General features: G+C 45.0%; 1 protein-coding gene across 7 annotated transcripts in view; it reads left to right on the top strand.

Moving 5' to 3' along the window:
• USP28 (ubiquitin specific peptidase 28) overlaps positions 1-7,902 on the top strand; it is a 74,136-nt gene extending 66,234 nt beyond the window's left edge. For 5 of the 7 annotated variants that reach the window (XM_062197036.1, XM_062197033.1, XM_062197035.1 and 2 more), the window contains 7 exons: positions 776-871; positions 1,475-1,653; positions 1,766-1,844; positions 2,623-2,702; positions 3,224-3,347; positions 5,652-5,847; positions 6,688-7,902. In XM_062197036.1, the coding sequence (XP_062053020.1) occupies positions 776-871; positions 1,475-1,653; positions 1,766-1,844; positions 2,623-2,702; positions 3,224-3,347; positions 5,652-5,847; positions 6,688-6,863 (930 nt within the window). In that variant the 3' untranslated portion in view covers positions 6,864-7,902. The remainder of the gene's footprint in view (positions 1-775; positions 872-1,474; positions 1,654-1,765; positions 1,845-2,622; positions 2,703-3,223; positions 3,348-5,651; positions 5,848-6,687) is intronic. The other 2 variants (XM_062197038.1, XM_062197037.1) reach the window with 1 other exon arrangement.
• Positions 7,903-18,835: the final 10,933 nt, after the last annotated feature.

The following is an 18,835-nucleotide window of genomic DNA, read 5'->3' as shown; positions in this document are numbered from 1 at the left end:
TTTGCCGTTGGTTCACCCTCCAATGGCCGCCGCGGTAGGCGCGCTGCAGCCGGTGCACCGCGCTGTTCCGATGGCAGGAGCCAGGTGCTTCTCCTGGTCTCCCATGGGGTGCAGGGCCCAAGAACTTGGGCCATCCTCCACTGCACTCCCTGGCCACAGCAGAGAGCTGGCCTGGAAGAGGGGCAACCGGGACAGGATCGGTGCCCCAACTGGGACTAGAACCCTGTGTGCCAGCGCCGCAAGGCGGAGGATTAGCCTACTGAGCCACGGCGCCGGCCGAAATATTTTTTTTTAAATCTTTGAAAAGTTTTCCTCTTACAGAGTCACATTTATGTAGCCCTTAGTTTCCAGATTATTTTAAATTTACTGTTCATCCTTCTAGAACTCTGAAATACTTCTGTATTGGAAATATACACCTAAAGTACAAAACTAAATTGAAATCCTGACCTCAGATGCATCCCCTCTGAGAGCCATCAGCTAACGTAATTCCTCAGCAGTGCCATGTTGGAGGTAGTTTTGGACATACAGCTTTCTTCACTCGTACTAGAGTAGAACCTCCAGTGTAGGACTAGTGTGTCTTGCTGAGATGTTGACCTTGGGTCGGCGGCTGTGCATGCCATAGGGGAAGGTGTGTGGAATGTGGCTTGCAGTGGGTGCTGGCCAAGAAGCACCCTGCTCTGCTTCCCTTTAGCGCTCTGTTCACCTTGCTTTCTCACAGCTGTCTTTTGAACCTCTTCTCTCCCTTTTCTCTCTGTTCTGTGCCCTCTTGTGGTAGGTGATGCTGAGCCCTGCCATGCAAGGGGTCATCCTGGCCATAGCCAAAGCCCGCCAGACCTTTGACCGAGATGGGTCTGAAGCAGGGCTTATCAAGGTATCGCTCTTTAAAACTCTCCTCCTTACAACCCAGCCATCGTCATATCCAGGCGGTAACTCTGTAAGATGGGAAAAGGTGGGATTAAAGCTGTCTTTTGTTGAAGTGAAACAGGAGACGCCCTTTCCTGTCCAGCTCTCTAGCAAGCGGTGCCGTTTGCTCCCCTTAGTTGGCAGTGCCACTCTATGTTGCACCTGCCCCAGAGGGCTGTGTGTTGTTATTGGGATATCTGTTAATAAAGCCCCAAGATTGTACCTCTAACTTGAGAGCCTTAATATAAGAAAACAGGCCTTACTTTTGAAGGTATTTGAATATACTTGCACTTGAATGGATTTTTGCAATTCAGTTCACTGGAACTTAAGAATATGCTTAAAATGATTACAACTAACTACAGGCTTTTCTGAGAACTTAAAGGGAAAAATGGGTTCTGTTGGTGCTAGAATGCTAGAGGAGTTTCATCCCTTGTGAGATGTGAGCAACACATATAGATTCTGTAGTTGCCCATGTCATTTCTCAGTGCAAAGAGCCTTCGGCCCTTGGGGACGGATTTCTGTGCAGAGGCCCAGCACGTCCCTTTTCTGATGTCCCTTCTGTGTGTGACAGGCATTCCATGAAGAATACTCCAGGCTCTATCAGCTCGCCAAGGAGACTCCCACCTCTCACAGCGACCCTCGGCTTCAGCATGTTCTGGTTTACTTTTTCCAAAACGAAGCTCCCAAAAGGGTCGTCGAGCGGACTCTTCTGGAACAGTTTGCCGATAAAAATCTTAGCTATGATGAAAGGTGAGACAGGAACACCCAAGTGACTCCCCTTCCATCTGGCTTTGGCCACTCCTCTGAAGGGGAGGTTGTGCCTAGTGCTCCTTCAGTGTGTTCTGAACTTTGTCCTGTACAGATCAATCAGCATCATGAAGGTGGCACAAGCCAAACTGAAGGAGATTGGTCCAGATGACATGAATATGGAAGAGTACAAGGTGAAATCTTTTCTTTAATTCTCCTAGTGAATCATTCATTCTTGAGGCAGAACTCACCAGGCTGTGTTTTCCCAGCTGTCTTGTTCTGTTCCCTACACTTCTAAAAAACCTGGGAAAGAGTGGATACAGGATTTTGTTCTTACCTCAGAATAGCAGGTCTCTTTATTTCCATTCTTTTATTAGAGTGAATCCACCCTTCACTTCCCTCTAATACTATCCATTTAAGCCTTGTCCCAGGCAGTACAATTCTTGAAAGCGTGTTTTTGATTTGTTTTAAATGCTACTGTTTCCAGAAGGCATTGAAATACAAATACGGCTACAAATTTTCCAAGAACTCTTTGCATTCTCTATAAAGCTGTGTTACATGCAACCTCAGGAGTGCCCCCACTCTTACCGGGCCTGGTTGTTGATTGGCCTGACTTGGAACAGCTTTGTCCTTCCGTCCCCCTGTGTCTGGATAGTCTTGTCAGGACTTGAGAGGTCGGTCATTCAAGCCAGAGCCAAATGATCATGATGTTGGTGTGAGGAATTAAGCTAATAAATTCCAAAGTTTATGTGAAATAAGTATTTCTGTTCTTCAGCAAAGGAACAGAACATTGAAAATTAAGGTCAGTGGTAGATTATTATTCTAAATGTCGAATAGTTTTTATCTGAGAGTTTGTGCTTGCTGTTCTTGTGCCTGGCCAGATGTAGTCAAGAAAAGCTAGTCCTGAATTTGCAGTTTCTAGGTGGTGGAAAGTATAGCGTGGTTTACTGTGATCATCTCGTTCCTTTTCAGAAGTGGCATGAAGACTACAGTTTGTTCCGAAAGGTGTCTGTGTATCTCCTGACAGGCCTGGAACTCTATCAAAAAGGAAAGTATGTTGGCCTTTCATTTCACACAGAGTATTGGTCAGCACGCTCGCTCTCTCGGGGGCCTGCCTGTGATGCAGCGGGAGTCCCAGCCAGGCACCACACAGAGCCCCATGTACCTCTGCTCTTCCCAGGACTGCACATTTGCTCTGAACACCACGCACGTTCTTTTCAGCCTTTGCCTGGTAGATTTATTAGTCAAGAGACACACTGTGGCTGGAGTTTCTGACACACAAAGATGAACCCAGAAAATGACCGTTGAGCTGGCATCCCTTGTGAACAGCTTGATGGGGAGCTGAGGAAGGCCGAGGCCGGGGGAGTTTTATGATTTGCCTAGGGTCTCTCGGCCAGTTTGTGGAAGCACCAAGATTGGCGGCAGTTGTTGCCCTCAGGCTCTTCCCAGGACACTCTGCCCACCGTGTCTCTAAGACTTTGCCAGAATCGTAGCCCGACAGTCTCATGTTAGGTATAGGCCATAGGTTGTGGCCAGAGAGAACTGAGCTGCTGTGTGCCTCCCATTTCCTAAGGTACCAAGAGGCACTGTCCTACCTGGTGTACGCCTACCAGAGCAACGCTGCCCTGCTGACCAAGGGGCCTCGCCGCGGTGTGAAGGAGTCTGTGATCGCCCTGTACCGAAGGAAGTGCCTGCTGGTTTGTACTGCTTGGAAAGCCTTGAGCTTGTGGGAGGAGTGGGTGGGATGTGTGTGGGGGGTGTGTGTGTGAGAGAGACAGAGAGAAGGAGGGAGGGAGACCTCTGCTCCCTGGAGCCAGGATAAGCTAAAACAGGATAATTGTCCCCGTTAAGTTTTAAGGTTGTCCCATGTTCTGTTGAGTAGTTTTACACTGCAGCAGGTTTTTCTAAGTTTTGCTGAGTCAAGAGTTGAGATCCTTTCTCCTACCAAGGGCCATTTGTGTGCTTATAGCACTAATCACGGGCCACTCAAAACTGTCAACCTCAGAATCCGCCTGCTGTAGCTTTATTGGATTTGGAGTTACACCTGTGGTTGCTTTGGCAAAGGGCTGACCAAGTGACTTCTCAGGCTTTATGCAGCCCACGGCCCGCAGGCTGGATGTTCCCCACCCTTGCTAAGTGAGTTTCATGCTGCTTCCACCTGACAGGCTGCGAGCCCGTCAGTCCTGTCTGAGGTGCCCCCATCCGTGCCTCCATTCCCGCTTTCGTCACCTCTCCCCTGCTGCCTTCGGAGCTCCTTAAGTACAGGTCCTTCTCTCTCTCTCTCTTTTTAAGATTCATTTATGTATTTGAAAAGTAGAGTTAACAGATGGAGAGAGAGAGCATCCATCCTCTGATTCACCCCCAAATGGCTGCAATGACCAGAGCTCAGATGATTTGGAGCCAGGAGCTTCCTGTGGGTCTCCCACGTGAATGCAGGAGCCCAAGCACTTGGGCTTTCCCAGGTCATGATCAGGGAGCTGGATTGGAAGTGGAGTTAACTGGGACCTGAACTGGCACCTGTATGGGATGCCAGCACTGCAGGCTGTGGCCCCTCAGGTCCTTCTCTTGTTCAGCTGTTTTGCTTTACCTGTCAGGAAGGAAGCATGAGTGTTGAAGGGAGGCCATACTTTGTCTTACTGTTCCCTACTAAGCTGTTAGGTTAGTTTTAGTGACTTCTAAGTGACTCTAGTTTTTGAAACAAGGTGTGAGCCTTAGGAATTGGTCCTACTGTTCTGTTAGCATCAATGCCATACTCTGGTGAGGTCAAATCCTATCCTGGCCGAGTTTGCATTTGGCAGTCATATGGAAAGGCAAGCCTGCATCCCTATGCAGCTTACCTGAGGACTTAAACCATGCTTGTTCTTCAGAGGACTAGAATGGGGCCATGCGGGTACCAGCACATGCTTGATACCCAACAGATTTGCCTTTCCCAGGAGAGATCAGACCATCATTTGTACCACTGCCTTGGTCTTGTTAAAAGCCATGGAGGAGATTACCTCATGATAGAGATTCATCCTAAGAGCTCTGTTTTCTGGTCTATACTTTGGATTTGGTGTCAGTTACATATGGGGCAGGGCAACTTTGAGGAAAAAGGCTCCATAGATTTGATGGATCTGAATTTTTATTAGAGCCATGCTCTTATGTTTTAAATCATCAAATACAGGTTGACATTTTGAATATCCCACTCAGCATCTACAGTAATGCAGTAGGAGGGATTTAGAGTCTTTGCATCACTAGCTGTCAACCCCTAGTTTGTACCTGGGGTGGTGGGGAGCCTTCAAACAGTAGTGATTGTCAGGCCCTCCCAAGACCGTTAAATTGGGATATCTGGGGAGGGGCCTAGGGGGCGGTGGGTGCAGGTGGTTCTGGTGCTCGTGGAGATTGAGAGCCATTGAGTGGGTCTTTTTGGTAGAAACAAGTGCTAAATATGACATTGACTTATAAGTTTAGGCTAGTTGATCACAAACTTTGCTGCATTAGAATCAGTTTGGGGGGCTGGCGCTGTGGCGCAGCAGGTTAAAGCCCTGGCCTGAAGCACCAGCGTCCCATATGGGTGCCAGTTCTAGTCCCGGCTGCTCCTCTTCCGATCCAGCTTTCTGCTATGGCCTGGGAAAGCAGTGGAAGATGGCCCAAGTCCTTGGATCCCTGCACCCACGTGGACGATCTGAAAGAAGCTCCTGAGCTCCTGGGTTCGGATTGGCACAGCTCTGGCCGTCGCGGCCATCTGGGGAGTGAACCAGTGGGTGGAAGACTTCTCTCGCTCCCTGTCTCTACCTCTCTCTGTAACTCTGTCTTTCAAATAAATTAAATAAATCTTAAAAATCAGTTTGGGAGCAGTTATGAAATCTCAGTGCCTAGGCCACCCATGTGCTGAGTGAATTCAGCACACCTAGGGTTGGGACCCAACATCAGTAGTTTGTAAAGATCCCCAGATGAGTCCAGTATGCGATGATTTGGTCTTTTTCAGACTTTTTCCCCTCTACCCTGCCTTTTATCTGTAGGAGCTGAATGCTAAAGCAGCTTCTCTCTTTGAAACAAATGATGATCACTCGGTAACGGAGGGCATTAATGTGATGAATGAGCTGATCATTCCCTGCATTCACCTGATCATTAACAACGACATCTCCAAGGATGACCTGGATGCCATTGAGGTCATGAGAAACCACTGGTGCTCTTACCTTGGGCAAGATATTGCAGGTGTGTTGTTGGATAATTTCTAAGATTTTATAAATTGTAGAGATTATAGTGGTCTTACTGGTTGTCAGAACTTTTAAGTTTTAACCCCCCCATGCAAGTACAAAATGTAAGTGAGTTAAAAGTAGATTTGCTCTACTGAACTCCCCTTACCTCCTCCATGGCTGCTGAAGCTCCTCTGTGGGCAGTGGACAAGCACTGTAGGCATGTCAGACTTCTCCTGTCTGCCCAATTCTGAACTCTTACAATTCAAAAATCATAATCTGTTCACGCAGAGTGTGATTGCTTGATGGTTTTCCTGTGGCGTAAAGCTGTAAGACATAAGATTATTAACTCTGAAAATTTCAAGATGAGTGAATTCCTTAGCACATGGAATTTCCTTGCTTGTCCAGAGCATCATGAGGAGGCACCCTGAAGCCAGTTATCTTTAGATGAGTGCAGTGGATGAGGAAGTTTGATGTGTGTGCTGTATAGCTTTACTTAATGCAAACACTACTGTGTTTTAATCATTTGAAAAAATACCACCATTATATATTTGTAGTACAGAGTATCATATCCACTTTGTCAATTTTAAAAGGATGATTGATTAGCAGGTCTGTCCATGGGAAGTGAATGCATAGTGTCAACCTGTCAACATCAGGGGGTATGAAGTATTTGGCAAGCGGGTCTTGGTTCTGATTTGGCCTGAAGAAATAATTTGTTGTTAGTTGGCCAGCATAATGCTTTGATTGTTAGGGTTGAGTAATGATCTTTTTGAATGACTTTCCATAGAGTTGCAGGTGTATTGCTTTTGCCCAGAGAAGTATTTAGCTGTACATATAACCATCCACTTTCCCTCCACAGAAAATCTGCAGCTGTGCTTAGGGGAGTTTCTACCCAGACTTCTAGATCCTTCTGCAGAAATCATTGTCTTGAAGGAGCCTCCAACTATTCGACCCAATTCCCCCTATGACCTTTGCAGCCGATTTGCAGCTGTCATGGAGTCAATTCAAGGTGTTTCAACTGTGACAGTGAATTAAGCCCCCACATGTTCCTTGGTCTCTGGTTGCCTGCCTGTTGCACAGAGGTGTGTTGGTGTTCACCTGGGGAAGGCGATTAGCTGGACAAGTGAGATTCAGATCCAGGCCCCAACCATGCTGCGTGTTTATAAGGAAAGATTAAAACTAAAATTGCACTTTCGGGTACAGAATCATAATAGCTGTTTCCTTAGAAAAGGCAGGAGCCAGTGTATAGCAGTATTGAATTATGCTAGAAGACCTAAAATGCCTTTGAACCCACAGTGAGGCTTGGGCTTTTATCAGTCTCTCCTCCAGGCATAAATGTTTTTGACAGCAGAATAGAAGAGTGACTCATCAGAACCTTCACCAGATGAACAGCCAATAGTTATTTTATCAAACAGGTGACATTTGGAAATTGTTAGCTACGAGAGATGGAAGCGTGACCTTGCTGGCTCCTGACAGCAGATGTCAGAGTGGGTGCCAAGGAGCTAGTGCCCTTTTACAGGTGGGTGGAGCCCAAGGTTGCATGGCAGGAAGGTACTGAAAAGTCAGGAGCTAGCTGCCTCTCCTTTCTCTCTCTTCTGTTTTTTATATTTTTTAAATAAATAAACCAGAAAACCTCACAGTCAGTCCTCAGTGAATGAAAGGAAAACATTAAGGATTTTAGACACAATAGCATCATGAAACTTGACTAAAGATAGTGTTTTTATAGTTGTTAACCATTTAGGCAAAATTTTCTAGTTTCTGAAGATTATCAAAGACAGGTGTCTAAAGCTACTGCTGGCCCAAAAGAACATTTTGGTCCCCCTCCCCCTTTTTCTAAAAAATTAAAAAAAAAAAAAAAAAAAGATGTGGATTTGTAAAAAGAAAAAAATGTCTATATATATATATATGTATGTATATGTAGAGAGAAAAATATCCCCCTTTGACCATTTTTAAAAGGCTTCTAATTGGGAATTGTGTTTGAACCAAATTTTAAAGATTAATGGAGAAATCGTGGGAGGGAAGAACAATACAACTATGCAGATTTTATAAATGTGCAATAAAGATATTTGTTTTACCTCTGGTGTGCAGTATGGACTTTATTTATGTTTATCACTTTGGAACTGTGTGGACTCAAGATTAATGAGTTGAGAAACTTGATGGGAATGGAAGGGTCAGCATTTGAACTAAGAGCAGGCACAGTTGATTCTTGAGCAGCACCTAGTGGTGACTGATTTCATCTCGTTTGCAATTTGCATTGCATGTAAGTATATCCATTTTGTAATTTGCAAACTTTTTTTTTATAAAAGCTCATTTAGGCTGGGGGATACTTTGTCATTTTATTTATTTATTTAGGCAGAGAGACAGACAAGACTTCTTCCATCTGCTGGTTCACTGTCCACATGCCTGCAACACCTGGGGCTGGGCCAGGCTGCAGCCAGCATATGAGAACTCCATCTGGGTCTCTCACCCAGGTGACAGGGCCCCACGTCCAGGAGCCATCACCTGCTGCTCCCAGCATGTGCATGAGCAGGAAGCTGGAATTGGGAGCAGAGCCAGGACTTGAGCCCAGGCACTCTGATATGGGTCTACCACGTGGATGGCAGGTACCCAAGTTCTTTGGAAGTACAATCAATCCTGGGTACTCCAATGTGGCATGCAAGGCATCTCAGGCTGCAGCCTAACTGGCTGTGCTATGACACCTTCCTCCCACAGGCTTTTTTTTTTTTTTTTTAAGATTTATTTTACTTGGCCGGCACCGTGGCTTAACAGGCTAATCCTCCACCTTGCACACCGGGTTCTAGTCCTGGTTGGGGCACCGGATTCTATCCCAGTTGCCCCTCTTCCAGGTCAGCTCTCTGCTATGGCCCGGGAAGGCAGTGGAGGATGGCCCAAGTGCTTGGGCCCTGCACCCACATGGGAGACCAGGAGAAGCACCTGGCTCCTGGCTTCGGATCAGCGCGGTGCGCTGGCCGCGGCAGCCATTGGAGGGTGAAGCAACAGCAAAAAGGAAGACCTTTCTCTCTGTCTCTCTCTCACTGTCCACTCTGCCTGTCAAAAAAAAAAAAATTTTTTTTTTATTTAATTGAAAAGGAGAGTGTCGGCCGGCGCCGCGGCTCACTAGGCTAATCCTCCGCCTTGCGGCGCCGGCACACCGGGTTCTAGTCCCAGTCGGGGCACCGATCCTGTCCCGGTTGCCCCTCTTCCAGGCCAGCTCTCTGCTGTGGCCAGGGAGTGCAGTGGAGGATGGCTCAAATGCTTGGGCCCTGCACCCCATGGGAGACCAGGAAAAGCACCTGGCTCCTGCCATCGGATCAGCGCGGTGCGCCGGCCACAGCGCGCTACCGCGGCGGCCATTGGAGGGTGAACCAACGGCAAAAGGAAGACCTTTCTCTCTGTCTCTCTCTCACTGTCCACTCTGCCTGTCAAAAATTTAAAAAAAAATAATTAAAAAAAAAAAAAAGAAAAGGAGAGTGTCAGTGATAGAGAAAGGGATCTCCCATCTCTGGTTCACTCCCCAAATGCCTGCAGAAGCTGGGTGTGGGCCGGGCTGAAGCCAGGTGCCAGGAACTCCATCCTCATCTCCCATGTGGGTGGCATACTGCTCAACTGCTCAACTGTCAGTAAATTTTATAAAATATTTTTCTTTGTACCTTCTCCACTAATTCTTTCCTGATCAGCCACAGGAATCTACACATGGCCAGGAAGGGAACAGATGATACCCATTGAGTGCAGAGTCTGGTGGACTGCAGTGCCAAGATCCACTCACACCACCGGAGGGAGTGCTGAGAACCGTTTCTGCTGCCCATGTTCTTCCTTATTGAGCTGCTCAAACTAAACCCTGTTGTTTCTTTGTCTTGTAGCTCTTACAGCTTTCAGGCTAAGAATGATTTTTACACTTTTTTTTAAAGGTTGGGAAAAAAGATCAGGGGACAAAGGTGGGAAGAGGAAGAAGTCTATGTGACCCTTACCTAAACTGGATCAAGATTGAGCTGGATATTTCATCTCCATGTAAATCCTCTTGTGACTGGGTTTAGACTTTCCCAGGGTTACCTGGAATTGCAATCCTCTCTTCTTTAGATTCCTTAGCTCCTTTAAAAAGTAGGCGGCATGTAAACTCGACCCTATGTACCTCAAGAAAGAAGTGTAAGGTAGGTAACGTGTAGCATAGCAACTCTAATACAGTGAACAAGAATCAAGGATTGAATGGAGAGCCAGGATGTGGCAGAGATGGGATAAAAGAGGGAGGGACCATGCAGATTTGACGTGGCTGTGGTTTACTCACTCCATTGCTTGGTTCACTATATGACTGTATCTCATAATTTGTTCTACAAATTGTCACTTGAGTTGTTTTCAGTTTTTTGTTATGCATAATACTACCAGGAATACATATACATGTTTATGTTGGGATATAATTAGTTAAAATAATGGGTTGGTTATAGGGATTTATGGATATAGATACCTTTATTAGGTACTGATGGTTTTCTAAGGTGGTTACACTAATTTAAGTTCCTACCAATAGTTTGTAAGCAGTCCAGTTCTGTATCCTTCTTAGCATATGGTTTTGTCAGTATTTTTTTAATTTGAGCCATTCTGGTACTTGTCTGTTTATCTCATGGGGTTTTTATTAAAAAAAATTATTTGCTTATTTGAAAAGCAGAGAGTGACAGATTTTCCATTCACTGGTTCACTCCCCAAATGCCAGCAACAGCCAGGTCTGGGTCAAGCTGAAGTCAGGGGTTAGGGACTCTTTCTTGGTCTCCCACATGAATAGCAGGGACCCAAATACTTGGGTCATCTGCTGCTGCCTTCCCAGGCACATTAGCAGGAAGCTGGATCAGAAGTGGAGCAGCCAGTTCCTGAACCAGCCCTCTGATACAAGATGCTAATGTTGCAAGCAGAAGCTGAACCTCCTGTACCACATCACCAGTCCTGTCTTTGAACTATTCTTTTTTTTTTTTTTTTTTTACAGGCAGAGTGGACAGTGAGAGAGAGACAGAGAGAAAGGTCTTCCTTTTCTGTTGGTTCACCCTCCAATGGCCGCTGTAGCTGGCGTGCTGCGGCCGGCACACCGTGCTGATCCAAAGCCAGGAGCCAGGTGCTTCTCCTGGTCTCCCATGGGGTGCAGGGCCCAAGCACTTAGGCCATCCTTCCACTGCACTTCCGGGCCATAGCAGAGAGCTGGACAGGAAGAGGAGCGACCGGGAAGAATCCGGCACCCCGACCGGAACTAGAACCTGGTGTGCCGGCACCACAGGCAGAGGATTAGCCTATTGAGCCACGGTGTTGGCCTGAGCTATTATTTTTTAAAGATTTATTTTATTTATTTGAAAGACATAGTCACAGAGAGGTAGAGGCAGAGAGAGGTCTTTCATCTGCTGGTCTACTCCCCAGATGGCTGCTACTGCCAGAGCTGAGCCAATTCGAAGCCAGGAGCCAGGAACTTCTTCCGGGTCTCCCACACAAGTGTAGGGGGCCAAAGACTTGGGCCATCTTCCACTGTTTTCCCAGGACATAGCAGAGAGCTGTGTTGGAAGTAGAGCAGCCGGGGCTCGAACTGGCATCCGCGTGGGATGCCAGCACTGCAGGCGGTGGCTTTAAAGCAGGTTTTTACCTGCTGCGCCACAGTGCCAGCCCCTGAACTATTCTTAATCTATTGCATTTCCATATAAATTTTATGATCAGTTTGTCAATTTCACACCTGCACACACAAATCTCCGGAGATTTGGGTTAGATTTACAGCGGCAATTGATAACTTGGGGAGAATTGACAACTGTTGGGTATCTGCATGGTGTATCTTACTTACTTAGGTTTTTCAGATTTCTATGTAAAGATCATTCACATCTTCCAAAAGATTTATTCTGTTTCTTGAGGTTTTTCAAGGTATTGTAAACATCATTTTGAAAAGTACTTGTTTAATTCCCTGCTGGTCTGGAGCAGCAAGATGGCGGAATAGGAAGGGAGCACATTGATAGTTCAGCAAGACACACAGGTTAATAAAAGTGGAGATACTGCAGAGTCAAGGAAGAGTAGGGGATGAAACAGCAGAGGAAACTCTTCCGGAACTAGTGATTCACAGTGGACCTGCGTGGAGAGCGTGGGAGCCCAAGTTCGGGACACCAGCGGCGGACTCAACGCACCAGCGCTGGAACGCGAGGTGAGCCAAACCTCAATAGCCCAAGACACCAGCGGGCAAGCTGAAAGAGGAGACTAGAGGGAACGAGGCTTGAAACTCCGTGGGGAAAAATTCACCAGGCTAACTAGAAGAGAGAGAGGAAAAAAATAAAAAAAGTGAACGATACGGACACGAGTTTCTCTCTCTCCGCTCACCCCTCCAAGGCGAGCAAGACAAAGAGCAGGCGCCATTTTGGACATACGTCATAAGCAGGGCGACCTCAGGTCTGCGCCGGCCCTGAGCCGAGCAGAAAAACCTGACTCTGTGGGGAGGGGTGAAATAACAGGAGATTAGCATCTAACTTGGCAACCCAGTGGGAGACTGCAGGAGAATTGGAGCCCACACTGAGGGCAGCAGAGATTCCCTGTGTGGTCCTTGGGAAAGAGCTTCTGATCTCTGGCTCCTGTGGGTATATCATTTGCCTGCTAACTACCTCCAATTACGTTCAGCTGTGCGGAATTACTTCCCTTTTGAATCAAAAAAAAAAAAAAAAAAAAAAAAGAGAGAGAGATTTACCACACCTAACCTGGGAGTGTCATCTTTGACACACCCTCAACCCTGAGGAACCAAACACAGCTCTCAGTCCACTTATCTCAAGCCTCTAAGGCTCCACCAAAAGCAGACAGTCCACTTAATATAGAGCCATAGTGTAACAAGAAAAAACACCACAGTGAAGAAACCAAATATCTCCAACATGCCAAACAACAAACGCAAAAACCAAGCTAACAAGAACAAGGAAGACACTATGACGCCCCCAAATGAAAAAGACACCCCAATTCAAGATTATGAAGATGATGAGATAGAAGAAATCCAAGAAGCAGATCTCAAAAATTTGATAAGAACATTAAGCAGTTCTCAAAAACAAATTCTTGAACTACAGAAATCCTTAAAGGACAAGATAGAAAATCTCTCTCATGAAAATGAAATATTAAGGAGGAATCAAAATGAAATGAAACAACTAGTAGAACATGAAACTTTGATAGTGACGAGAAATCATAATGAAATGAAGAGTTCAATAGATCAAATGACAAACACATTAGAGAGCCTTGAAAACAGAATAGGCAAAGCAGAAGAGAGAATATCAGACTTAGAAGACAGAGAACAGGAAAGGAAACAGGCAAACCAAAGAAAAGAAGAAGAAATTAGAAATCTAAAAAATATTGTCGGGAATCCACAGGATACTATTAAAAAACCTAATATTCGGGTTCTAGGAGTTCCTGAAGGCATGGAGAGGAAGAAAGGATTAGAAGGCATTTTCAGTGAGATACTAGCAGAAAATTTCCCAGGTTTGGAGAAGGACAGAGGCATCTTAGTACAGGAAGCTTATAGAACCCCTAATAAACATGACCAAAAGAGATCCTCACCACGACACATTGTAATCAAACTCACCACAGTGAAACATAAAGAAAAGATTCTAAAATGTGCAAGAGAGAAACGTCAGATTACTCTTAGAGGATCTCCAATTAGACTCACAGCAGACTTCTCATCAGAAACCCTACAAGCTAGAAGGGAATGGCGAGACATAGCCCAGGTACTAAGAGAGAAAAACTGCCAGCCCAGAATATTATATCCTGCAAAGCTCTCATTTGTGAATGAAGGTGAAATTAAGACTTTTCATATCAAACAGAAACTGAAAGAATTTGTTGCCACTCATCCTGCCCTGCAAAAGATGCTTAAAGATGTGTTACACACAGAAACACAGAAACATGGTCACCAATATGAAAGAAGGTAAAGGAAGGAAACCTCACAGCAAAAGATCACAGGAAGCTCAATTTCTCTTTGACATAGAATTAAACTCTGATGCTCTGTTAAAGCAATGTGTTAAAGTAATCTAAAAACAAAAAGCAATTCAAATCAATTGGCAATCTACAAAAAGAGTTAAAGATTTTAAAAGCTATTATTAAAATTGCTATATTGGTCTATTATGCTATGTTATATGTGTGTACATATTGTATGTCCACATAGGAAATTTTATTAAGAGTTTTATTTTAAATGGCTTATAGATAAGATTGTCCATAAATTTAAGCTGCTAAAATCAATCAAAGATACATTTTAATTTGTGTGACCTGAATCTGTGTATCATATGTTTTAAACTTGTTGGTAGAAAGAAACTAAAAACATTTTATATGGTTGTGCTTCAGTTTACTGGTTAAACAAACTACACCATGTTAGATATTTAAGAGGTGTTTTCAAATACATGATTCTTAAAATTTATAGAAGGCATTGGACCTTCTGGTAAATGTTTTCTTAAGTTGTTATCTAATGGTTGAAATGGTTTGCTAAGTATTCATGTAATATTGCTATTGTCAGCAAGCGATCTAGGACTTGCTCCCTCATTTCTCTATTCTAAGCCCAACTTATTCTTTCATTTCTCTATTCTCTTCAAGCTAGGAAACTAATTCTATTATGAAGGAATCTGTAGGACGCACAATTTAATCTTTAGACCTTATAAAAGAGATGGCTAACATTTTTCTGTAATAGCATAGCCAAAATAAGAACTTAAATAATAATCTCATAGCTAGATTCACTTCGCCATCAGCGAAGTATACAGTAAGTAGAAAAAACCTCCCTTTCAGACCAAAGGGAAAGAAAGTTTTAAAGTGAGAATATAATTTTCCTCATGGGCATTGTCTACCTTAGAAAAACTACTACAGAACATGCCTATGACTATAGACTTGTAGTTCAGGTCACCGAAGATTAGAGATGGGACTTGGGCACTCGCTAGACTTGCATCCTCTGGTCTGCTTTAACACAAACCAGGAGGAAAAGAAAGCTCGGCATCAGAAGCAATGGGTGGCAGGCCTATTAATGGCTGATCTGTACAGTGATCTGCCCTCAAGGAGACCCAACAGGCCAGTCCACTGCAGTGGCTTTCAGTGTGGTAAGCCTGGGCTTCAGCAGAAGTCAGCTTGTGAAGAGCCCTGGCAGCTCTGCCAAGAGTTGGATCACTGGAAATGGACCTGCCCTGGAGTCGAAGGATGCCCAGGTCAGAGCCACAGATCTTATTGGCTCTAAGCTGAAAAGCCCTTCACTCAGCCCAACTTCCAAAGTGACCACTGCAGCTGAGGGGACGGCCAAGTAGGGTCAGCAACATTGCAGGCAGAACTGTAAATTTCTTGTTAGAGATGCCCCCTGCCTTTACCTGGCCAGCTCTCCTCCCAGGCCAGCTAAGTAATGAAAGTCAACAGAGTGCCTTCCCCTAGGAGGTTCACACCTCCCTTAGGATATACCCCATGGGAAGAGATAGATAGGTCTGGGCCTCTTAACTTACAAGGCCTAAAGCCCACCAGATTATTATCAAGCCCCTTCTATCAGGTTCTATTTGCCTCTCAATCAGAAAACTTAATTGTAGCTTAGACAACACCTTTCTTAGCTCCTCTAATAATGACTCTGTCCTTTCTTCTAGACCCTGTCTAGCGTACTTGGGCCTCATTCCTTTGTAATCATAACCTCTACTCTACCACCAATGGCTCTATTCCCAACCTGTGTATACAGATGGTCCTCTTCCCCACTTAATGCTGTATAATTGTTCAAACCTGGTAAATGCCACTCTTAGGATCATTGGTTACTATCCTCACTCTGTCTTTTATGACCTTGTCTAAATATGATCAGAGTCGGCAAACTTGGAAGGCTTCCATAACCTTGGCAACTCATGACAAGAGCCTAGGATGGTTACTGGCGCCATAAACTAGAGTGTCAATTTGTTGGGTCAACAACAAGAGCCACTGTGCGCTTGCTCCTGATGTGGGATCTCTGTCCTTAATGTGCTGTACATTTTGACTTAATGCTATAACTAGTACTCAAACAGTATGTTTCACTTTGTGTTTCTATGTGGGTGCAAACTGTTGAAATCTTTATACTGAATTGATCTTCTGTATATAAAGAGAATTGAAAATGAATCTTGATGTGAATGGAAAGGGAAAGGGAGCGGGAGAGGGGAGGGTTGTGGGTGGGAGGGAAGTTATGGGAGGGGGAAGCCATTGTATTCCATAAGCTGTACACTGGAAATTTATATTCATTAAATAAAAGTTAAAAAAAAAAATTCCCTGCTGGTATCTAAAAGTAAATTGATGGGTTTTTTGAAAGATTTATTTTATTTATTTGAAAGGCAGAGTTACAGAGACAGAGGGAGAGACAGAAATCTTCCACTGGCTAGTTTACTCCCCAAATGGCCACAATGGCCAAGCCAAAGCCAGGAGCTTCTTCTGGGTCTCCCACGTGGGTGCAGGGGCCCAAGCACTCAAGTCATCTTCTATTGCTCTCCCAGACCATAGCAGAGAGCTGGTTCAAGAACAGCCAGGGCTCGAACCCATGCCCATTAAGAGATGCCAGCGCCACAGGCCAAGGCTTAGCTCACTATGCCACAATGACAGCCCCTTTAAAAAATATGTTTTAAAGGTGATACCAAGGGGCTGGCATTGTGGCGTAGCTGGTAAAGCTGCTGCCTGTGACACTGGCATCCCAGACAGATGACAGTTCATGTCTCAGCTGTTCCACTTCCCAGCCAGTTCCCTGCTAATGACCTGGGAAAGCAGCAGCAGATGGCCCAAATGTTTGCACCCACCCCTACACCCATATGGGAAACCCGGAAGAAGATTCTGGCTTCAGCCTGGTCCTGGCCTGGCTGTTGAAGTCATCTGGGGAGTGAGCCAGCAGCTGGAAGACCTCTCTCTCTCTCTCTCCCTCTCTCCCCCTCTTTCACTCTTTTTTTTTTTTTTTTAATATTTATTTATTTAAAAGAGTTACACATTGAGAAGGAGAGGCAGAGAGATAGAGAGAGGTCTTCCATCCACTCGTCCACTCCCCAATTGGCCGCAACAGCCGGAGCTGTGCCGATCCAAAGCCAGGAGCCAGGTGCTTCCTCCAGGTCTCCCACGTGGGTGCAGGGGCCCAAGGACCTGGGCCACCTTCCATTGCATTCCAGTTCTGGAAGTGGAGCAGCCAGGACTCGAACCAGCACTCATATGGGATGCGGGCACTGCAGGCAGCGGCTTTGCCTGCTATGCCACAGCGCTGGCTCCTCTCCTTCACTTTTAACTCTTTCAGATAAATAAATATTTTTTAAAATGATACCAAGCCTAAAAAAATAGATTTTAATATCAAGATTATCCTGACCTTTTTGAATAGCTGGGAAATGACCTCTCATTTTCTATTCTCTGGAAGAGCTTGGATAAAAGAAATGTCAGTATATTACTTTCTCCATAACGTTGGGAAGAATTCATCATTGAAGCCACCTGAAGCTGGAGTTGTTACTGTTTTTGTGTGGTTTGTGGGAATGTTTTAATTGTAGATTCAGTTCCTTTCATACATAGAGTTTTCAGATATTGTTCTAATTCTATTAATTTTTGGAAAATATTTGAAGTTTTTTCCATTTCACCTAAAATTTAAAGTTTGCCAGGAAGTTCATAATAGCACCTTGTGAATTTTTTTTAATTACTCTAGAATCTGTAGTGACAGCCTCCTTTCCATACTTACAGTGGATGACTTATGTATCCTTGGTTTTCTTTTTTGGTTAGTATTTTCAGGGGGCTATTAATTTGTCTTTTGAAGGATGCATCTTTTGTTTTATTTTGCTCTTGTAAGTTTCTTTGCTCCTTTAAGTCCGAGCTCTCCCGCAGTGGTTCTCAGCCGTGGCTGCCAATACAGAGTCAGCTGTGTCACTTTAAAAAACACAGCTGCCGAAGCCTCAGCCCTACAAACATTTGTTAAATTGGGGCCTGGCTTGCCGCTGTTATGTTTAAAGAACACGCAGCTGCTGGTCATGGTCAGTCACAGCCACGAGCCACTGCTTCCTAGAACTCCTCTGCCTACTGACCAATGGCTTTTGTGTTGTTGCCAACACTGAATTTTAGGGTTTAGTAGGAGTCTGAGACCCTTCAGCGATTGTGTACAGATTTCAGACTTTATAGATAAGTGTATTTTATCGTCTGCACATTCTTTGTGTAAACCTAACTTTGTTGGGGTTATGGAAAAATATACAGTTTTCCATATAATTGGCTTTTAATGACCATGAATGAACACACCAGTTTCCTAGGGCTTGCTCACAAGTTCAACTTCTGTGATATTCAGCCAGTGTGTTAATTTTTCCTGAGCCTTAAAAAGAAAATTCCATGCATTCTTTTCTAAGTTGTTGAATAATGAACTGACAGATTAATCAGTCAGAGTGGATCTGGTTCGCAGGTGCTAGAAGGACATTGCCGTCTCTTCCTTTCAGCACCCTTGGTTGCTCCACTCGTGTGGACCCCTCAGCCTCCTTGTGTTGGCCGATTGGTTGTTTTTAGGCAGGAGAATAGAATCTGTTCAAGCAATGGATCCCACATAGCAGAGACCTTGTCTCTGCTTTTCAAAGTAAGATAAGCCTGGGCTGCCCCTCCTCTACCAGCAGGACTAGAAATTCTGACAATAGAAATCAATAGGAATGTTAGCTCTGAGTACAAGTAGGGGCTAGAACCTGCGGAAAGAGTTTAGATTACATAGAAGTGGTGAGTTGCCACAAAAGTAGTACCAAGGAAGTGCCAGCGGTGAACACTGAAAATTAGTATGCTGGCTCTGGTGTTACAGGACTCATGGTGGCTGGTCAGTTGTGTGCTGGCTCTGGTGTTACAGGACTCATGGTGGCTGGTCAGTTGTGTGCTGGCTCTGGTGTTACAGGACTCATGGTGGCTGGTCAGTTGTGTGCTGGCTCTGGTGTTACAGGACTTGTGGCTGGTCAGTTGTGTGCTGGCTCTGGTGTTACAGGACTTGTGGCTGGTCAGTTGTGTGCTGGCTCTGGTGTTACAGGACTTGTGGCTGGTCAGTTGTATGCTGGCTCTGGTGTTACAGGACTTGTGGCTGG

This window comes from Lepus europaeus, chromosome 7 (assembly GCF_033115175.1).
Source record: "Lepus europaeus isolate LE1 chromosome 7, mLepTim1.pri, whole genome shotgun sequence".
Lineage (NCBI taxonomy): Eukaryota > Metazoa > Chordata > Mammalia > Lagomorpha > Leporidae > Lepus > Lepus europaeus.
Note: the sequence above shows the minus strand (reverse complement) of the source record. Positions and strands in the feature narration are given on the sequence as shown.